General features: G+C 34.9%; 1 protein-coding gene across 1 annotated transcript in view; it reads right to left on the bottom strand.

Moving 5' to 3' along the window:
- The window catches only part of CFAP47 (cilia and flagella associated protein 47), a 514691-nt gene that overhangs the window by 205059 nt on the left and 300977 nt on the right, over window positions 1-8655 (bottom strand). The window contains exon 45 of the mRNA XM_073901936.1: window positions 6750-6924. Within this exon, the coding sequence (XP_073758037.1) occupies window positions 6750-6924 (175 nt within the window). The remainder of the gene's footprint in view (window positions 1-6749; window positions 6925-8655) is intronic.

Consider the following 8655-nt stretch of genomic DNA (forward strand, 5'->3'; position numbering starts at 1 on the left):
CCGGGACCCTGGGATCATGACCTGAGCTGAAGGCGGACGCTTAACGACTGAGCCACCCAGGCGCCCCTGAATAGAAATTTATACAAATGATACATAAATAGCCAATAAGTACATGGAGAGAAGCTCAACATGCTGAGGCACCAGGGAAATGCAAATCAAAAGCATATAAGATACCATTTCTAAGCACTAGGATCACTAAAATTAAAAAGTCAGATAATAAGGAGTGTTGCTGATGATGCAGGGATACTGGAACCCTCACACACTACTGGTAAAATGTAAAATGGTATAGCCACTTTGGAAAACAGTCTGGTAGTTCCTCAAATGTTTAAATGTAGTTACCATGTGACCCAACAGTTCTACTTACAGTTATATATACACACGCAAGAAAAATGAAAACATATGTTCACCCAAAAATATGCACAGAAATGTTTACAGCAGCATTATTCATGGTAGGGAAAAGGCAGAAGCAACCCAAATGTTCATCAACTGATCAATGGAAAAACCAAATGTGTTAGTCATACAATGGAATATTCGGCCATTAGAAGGAATGAAGTATGGATACATGATATAACATGGATGAACTATGAAAACATCATGCTAAGTGAGAGAAGCCAGTCATAAAATACCACATATGACATGATTTCTTTTATATGAAATCTCCAGAATAGGCAAATCTATGTAGAGAGAAAAATTAATGATTGCTTAGGGCTGGGGAGAGGGGTCAATGAGAGGGAATTGATAGCGAAAGGGTACTGAGTTTCCTTTTGAGGTGATATAAATGCTTTAAAATTGACTGTGGTAATGGTTACATGTATCTATGTAATATATTGAAAACCACTGAATTATACACTTTAAATTGGTGAACTGCATGGTATGTGAATATCTTAATAAAGTTATTAAAAATGAAATATATAAATAAATAGAAGAATAAAGCTTTAAGCATGAGTATAGATAAATATCCTTTTATTGTTTGCTTGATGTAAATTCAAATTTATATCAGGTATTTATAAGTAGTGTCTTTTATGATTATAATTACAAGTGTCCTTGAAAGGTAGACTATAACAGAAACTATTACATTTATAATTAAATATAAACTTAAAGATCTCAGATAGAGAATATGTTCTTTACTTTTCCTGGTTTTTGTTCTTCTTGATCTTATGAGATTTAAATGTAGTATATGGATTACTAATTTCCTTCTGGAATCTAATAACATTCTTTTATACGCTGTAATTGGACTTGATGGTTTACAACTGTGGCAATCCTATATGAAAAATACATTTGAATTATATTTCTAAGTGAATTAAGGAAATTCTATTTCAAAAAGCTTTTGTAAATTTAAAAGGAGTTTTTACAAAAAAAAAAGTGTAACAAATATATCACCACAAGTTTATAGCTCTTTTGAGAAAAATGAACAGCACATTTCTAAGATTAGGTGATTTGGTGATATGGACAATAAAGTATAGTGGATTGTTTCAATTTAACTCAGTTTAATCATTAAACCTAACTTTTTAATTGGTACTCGGTTAAATGAAATTTACTTTTGTTCTATTTGAAATACATTTGTGGCTATTTGATATAACCTGGAGATGTAGGGTTTATTTGTCAAAACAGTTAATAAATTTTAAGCAGGAATTTACTTTCATTTTTATTGCAACAATTCTGCAGTCTTATTTTCATACTGAAGGATAATTTAGCTATTATAATAATATATTTAATCCTTATAAAGTGGATAGAACCACATATAGTGTTAGTTATAAATAATAAACTTTTAGTATAGTTTATAAGCACATTACATATTAAACAGCTGTCATGGAAAGATTTAGTGAATATTTGTCACCTATTAGACCGCTAATTATTAGCAAATGTTAGAAAATTCAGAAAATTGGATTCAAATGGGAGAAGTTACAGGAGAACAGTGTTCCTACAATATGCACTTCCAATATGTCTGCCACATATCCCTTGAGAGAGAACAAGAAATTGGATCAATGTAAAATACTAGAAACTGAAGAGATAACCTTAGAAATGAAGGTTTTGAGCTCTGTGTAAGTGATCAGCAAAACCAGCCTAGAGCATTTTGTTTGAGTGTTCTTGTACATATTTATCACGGAAGGCACAAAACACACAGGACCCTCTATATTGGGGAGGTAATAAGTGTTCCTGGATCCACTGGAGATTTCCTGTTTACCTGTACCCTTTTAAGGTCCATAAAACTCTTCCTGTCCATAAATTTCAACATCCCCAGAGCCACAAGTAGATGAGATTTTAAGTCAAGACCTACAACTAGGTAAAAGTCTAGGTTTTATGAGGCCTGAGGCTTTTAAAATATAGGGACCTTCTTCAAGAGAAAGAACATAAAATTGCAAATATAAAACTAGATAGAGACTAAGAAGGGGGAGTCAAAAAAGTGAAAAATCATAAAATTTATGTGTCTTTGGTAGTATAGTAAATCTGCCTCTGAAATCACTAAATGTTTCAGTAATATTTCATGGTCAGATTTAATAGTTCTAGTGCCTAGAGGTGAAGTACTTTAAGGGGGACAAGACTAGAGTATAATTAATAGCCAACATTTATTAGGTATATCATATAGCACTTAAACTCTTAACATATGTTATCTCATTAAATCTGCACCATACTGAGAAGAAATAGATGTGATTACTTTTTCCATTTGTGAGGTACTGATGAAGACCTGAATCATTAACAGTGGGAGTAGAGAAGAGAAGGAAATAAATTACAGAAAATTTAAAACTACAAGATGAATTGTAGGTATGAGCTCAAAAGAGAGAAGCTTCAAGCAGTATGCCCAGATTTCTAATATGAGACAGGGTGGATATATGTCCCACCATAAGAAAAGATACAGATTATATGCTAAGGAACAAATCAATGGAGAATAATAATAATAATACATTCAGTTTGAATCTGAGGGATAAATCTCTCTATTTGTATATCTATTTGCATACACACACACACACACACACACACACACACACACATAGGTAGGCATGTCATATGGCTCTGAATATCTAAGTTGAAAATAGAAGGAAAAGGGTGGGAATAAAGATAAACATTAGGGATGTTAATGGTAGTTTTAACTATAGGAGTGTACAGAATCTCCTATAGGATACATTAAAAGTAATAATAGCCCCAGTAAGACAAGTAGAACCTTGAAGATTCCCATATTGATGGAGTAAACAGAATAACTCACGAAAAGATTAAGAAGAAATCTTATCAAGGGGATGGAGAAGAAATGCAGGGAACAAGGGTATATAGCCTTATCTCAAATATCTAGAATTCTGAGTAGATGCCTAATCATCCAGGTCGTATGCAATAGAGATCCCAATAAGATGAAGACTGAGAATGGTCCATTGGATTTGGCAGTTAGAAAGCAACTGGCCATTTTACTACAGTGGTAGAGCAAAAGCCAGATTTGAGAGGTTGAGAACTAGTCATGCAAGAATAGAAACTACAAATGACGATAGCCCTACTCAGAAGTATGTTTGTCATGGGAAAGGTATGAATGTCTTTAGTTTTTGAAGCTTGAGAAATTTGAGAGCCAAAAGTGAAGGAACTACTCTCAAAGAAGAAGGAGCTCTGATAAATGATGGAAGAGCCCAAGAACAGGTTATCTGGGATAAGTTCAAACATGCACACAGCAAGGTTGATAGAGTAGATTCCTATTATTTGGAGACTGAGGGGGAGGTAGTAAGGGGGTTAAGGAAGAGTGTGTGCTCATGTAGCCCCCTTTCCTCCATGACAGAGGTGACAAAGTCATTTGTCCAGTGGAGGTTGGAGATGGGAAAAAACTGGAGTAAAGAGGATGTTCGAGAAGGCTAAAAACTGTGTGGAAAGGTTATTGTGAGCCATGCAAGAGTCCATGGATAAGCAAGTAGTAGGATCGATGCCCAGATGGGATCTGAGACAGAGTATCTATTGGGAGAATTAAATGAGAAAACGATAAAACCAACTGTCACAGTGCTTTGCATATTGTTGGTGCTCAAAAAATATTAGACCTACTCCAGTCCACTAACAACAAAGGAGTCACAGGATCTTTGAGACCTATGAGGTGGGACAAGTAATGTCTTTTCCATGGGAAAATGTTGTCATGTGTGTACATCTGTGGCATCTGTGGAGATGGATGCACCTACTTGTGTGCACACGCACTTTCTCTACAGCTTCATCTCCTTCAGTTGAAAGCATTATAATGTTAAAAGGTGGGATGGGAAAAATAATACCTTCCTAAATCATGGAGCTAAAATAAATACGGATTTAAGTAGATTATTTTAAGTAATTACAATAATAGCTATTGTTAACCAGAAATGTGGAAGTTTCATTAGGAATTTCAAAAAGGTAAAGACTGATCGGCAACATTAATATGAATGGGCAGAAGACGGCCACTTCTCAATACCTCAAAACTAGTGCCTTCTGACGACATTTGAACTTCAAGAGATTATAAAAATGACCCACCTCCACCCCTTTCCTGCAAATGGCAGGAACACTGGGTTATCTCTACTTCTCCAGATAAATACTTGTCATTTCTTTCTCCATGCCTCCTATAGAAAAAAGGAAAGAAAAGAAAAAAGGAAAGGAAAGGAAAGGAAAAAGGGAAGGGAAGCAAAGCAAAGCAAAGCAAAGCAAAGCAAAGCAAAGCAAAAAGATTTAGGAGCACCTGGCTGGCTTGGTTGGTAGAGCATGTGACTCGTGATCTCAGGGTTGTGAGTTTGAGCCCCACACTGGGGATAGTGATTATTTAAAAAAATAAAATCTTAAAAAAAAAAAACCCCAAGATTTCTTTCTATATTACTGTATTGAATGCTAGGAATTTGCTGGTTCTCTTCAGAGTGGCTTATATATCACAAAGATAAGCTTTTTTTCCCCCACAAAGATAAGCTTCTTAAATGCTTAACTCTACAATTCTTGGTCTCAAATTCCAATAGAATGTTACTTATTAAACTTAAAAAGCATATGTTCCTTTCCTTTTCATTAATGAAGTCCACTGCTTAACAACATAATGTACACTGCACTGTTTAGGCTATGTATTTTATTTGACCCGCTATGATCCTGAATTAGAATATTCTGTTTTTGTAAACTTAATTTATTTAAATGTATGCTGAAGGAAGTGGAAACAGAAACCTGGGCTACAAGCTTCTTCTATAAAGTCAACTGCATAGAAAATCAAGTTAGACAGGAACCATGATGTGCAAATTGTATTTTAAAACTTTTGTGCATGATCTTTTAAAATTTACAGCTCTATTTTTCTTAATTCTCACTATAATCTTACTGAAATGGATAGTTCACAACTGATATGAAAGAAAAATATTAGCCTTTGAAAATTATCTCAGTGAAAGGTTTTTCAATATAGATAACTTTATACTTATTTATAATTAAACAGCATCTTAAGATGCCAATTTTCATTGTTTTGCCCAAAGGAATTGATGCTCAAGAGTGTTGAGTGAATGGCTAAATAAGTGAATTGTTTGGACTGGAAATCCTAGTTGGGCTTATAATACACACAACTTTATCCAGTTATCTCAAAGGGGTTAAAAATTATCATAATAAAATCTTCATTTAAAAATTTAATAGTACATTGAAAAGCTGGAGGTAATAAAGATTAAAAAAAAAAAAAAAAGACAACAACTTCACTTAAGAACTGTCACCAGCCTGAACGGCTGATGAGTTAAATATACCCTCACAGTTGTTGGGCGGACTTAGGCTTTTTCTGTTTATTGTTTTGATTTTGAATGTTTAGATAGGACGCCTACTCTCCAGTTTGTCCTAGGCTCCAACATCCTTCCTGCCTTAGACCAGAGCTAATTCATAAATCCTTGTTACATGGTTGGCCACTTAGAATTTGAATCTGGGATCTCAGATGTCCTAGGAAGGTAAAATGAACAGATTACCCTGTAACCTTATCATTTGTAACCACTGTTTCTGATTTAGAAACATTATATAGTTAAAACAAAGCCTCAGGAAAAGAACAAAGGAAAATGTAACAAAACATAAATTAGCAACAATATAAAGTAGAATCCATGACACTTGAGTTATGATACATTGTGGGAATAGCCCTAGTAAAGCAATTATAATCCTAATGTTATCTACCAGCTTGGAAAGAAGTGAAATGAAAACAAATTAATTTTGGATACTTTAAATTATTTTGTCACATTGTTTACATCTTATTGCTTATATTTGATAATGTAAATTTATTAATATTCTATTAAATCTGGGTTAGTCCTTCCTAATTAACAATCACAGAATAAAAGGGTACCAGGAGACCAAGAGTAAGTATTCAACTATTAAAGGCCCTAGTCCAGATCAAAGATAAATCACTCATAAATAACACACTGTCTCCTCTGATATGCTCTTGCCACCAACAACCCTCCTATCCTTTAAAGTTAGCCTGAGCTTCAACTCCAGCACAATTTCTGTAGCCAATTTCACCGTCACAGCAAGACCTTACCTTTCTCAAAGAGCACTTACTGTCTTTATCAGACAACTACTCTTTAAGAAGGAGTAATAACACATCCGCAAATTTCAGTACCGGCAATTTAGCACTTAAATTTAGTACATAATTTAGATTATTATGCTATAGTATGTTGGTTATTTATAATGCAAAATATCCAATAATTGATATTTATGTACACCGAACTATCTCTTTAATTATATTATGAACATCCTATTAGTACAGATAATCTCTTTAAAATTTTAGTATTTCACAGAGCCTGGGACAGAGCTAGATATTGCAGTCCATGTGTTACCTGTTTTATTTGCAGATTTAATTCCTTGAGACAGGGTCAATTTAGCTTGAGTTTCTGGAATCTGAGGAATGTAGATTTTCTTGGGGATATCAAAATGTTCTGGAAGGCTCAGTTCTGCTGTGTATAAAATGGACTTAGGCTTCTTTAGCTTTGAGGTACTAAAGAGCATACAAGTCTGCAAATAAACAGAGTAAAATTGGAATGTAATTCTCTTAGCCTTTACCTCCAAAACACACACACAAAAGCATTATGTATTTAGAGCCCACATTTGGGAAAAAAATCCACCAAGGGATTCAATATGTTCATTTTTTTTTTAAAGATTTTATTTATTTATTTGACAGAGAGAGACACAGCGAGAGAGGGAACACAAGCAGGGGGAGTGGGAGAAGGAGAAGCAGGCTTCCCGCGGAGCAGGGAGCCCGATGCGGGGCTCGATCCCAGGACCCTGGGATCATGACCTGAGCCGAAGGCAGATGCTTAACGACTGAGCCACCCAGGCACCCCTGTTCATTTCTTTAGAGACATTATTATTTGATTGGTGGAAGATAGCACTAACATGTTTTACAGAATCAGTGGAATCATCCTTTATTAACAGATACTCAGTGTCCCATTCTCTAATCCTTTCAATGTTGAGGAATTCATTGCTTCAGGGAAAAACCAGTTCCACTGGTGAATAGCACTGAGAAAGTGCTTCCCTCCTTCAGTTGATCCCTGTGTTCCTTAACATCTAACCCATCAGTTCTAGTTCTTATCAGAAGCAGTTAGTCCCCTCTCTTTTCCTAATGACAATTTTGTAAATATATGTGTGCATATATGTGTGTGTACATATGTAGATGTATAAAATTAGGTCCTGCCCTTCCACAGACATCCAAACATACCTTTTATTTTTTTTTAATTTCTTTTCTTCCTCCCCCATCCCAAATATACCTTTTAAATAGGTTTGATATGTTTAGTCCCTTCAACCGCTACTTAAATACTGTGGGTTACAACAACTCATCATCATGCAAATGCTCCTCAACACCCAATCTAGTTCAATATTGTCCTTCCTAAAATGGAACGCTGAAGAGAAAGCCAGTTCTCTAAGTGTGAACCAAGGAATGCAAAGCCCAGAGGTAAGCAATCATTTATTTTTATCTGGATGCTCTATTGCCAACCACAGAGTACAGCCCAATGGTTAGACCAAGCACTCTTGAAAGCAGACTGCCTGCATTTATAATCCAACTCTAAGTAAGCTTGGCCAGGCTATTAACCAAAGCTACGAAGTCTTCATTTGTAAAATATAGGCAATAATAGTACACGCTACCTATCCAAGGTGTGAATATTTAAAGTGAAAACAAAACCCAGGTCCTTGGAGTATATTTTGATAAATGTTGGCTATTAGTATCATCATTGTCATCATCATTATCTTGATTGTGGTCATAGTATCATTACTCAACAAAAATAAATGTTAGTGCCATTAGCAATTTTCTCACTCACTGGGTTTGTTATCTACAAAATCCACAAGTATTTTTTTCCCACAAAGTAACATTTTGCAACTACTTTATTTTGGTAATTAAAATCATGTAAATTAAAAAACTTAAATTAATTCATTTATATTTATCATAGCTTGTATTTGGTTCATTTTTCTAGTCACTATGAACAAATTATCTATTCACATCAACAACCAGCTCTTTAACCTAAATGTATATCATCTGCCTTCTATATCTTCACATCATTAAGTCATGATATATTGACATAGACTCTCTTCTTGGCCAAACTCTAGTCAGGCTCTTCCAACCCCTCGTCTCAAGTAGACCTCAACCTTGGCCTACAATAACTGCAGATTTTCATCACAAATGATTTTGTCTACTCCCTTCACACACACACACACACACACACACACACACACACACACACACACACACAC

The sequence above is a fragment of the Callorhinus ursinus genome, unplaced genomic scaffold (genome assembly GCF_003265705.2).
Source record: "Callorhinus ursinus isolate GAN/ISIS: 27379988/994484 unplaced genomic scaffold, GSC_fseal_2.0 scaffold16, whole genome shotgun sequence".
Classification (NCBI taxonomy): Eukaryota; Metazoa; Chordata; class Mammalia; order Carnivora; family Otariidae; genus Callorhinus; species Callorhinus ursinus.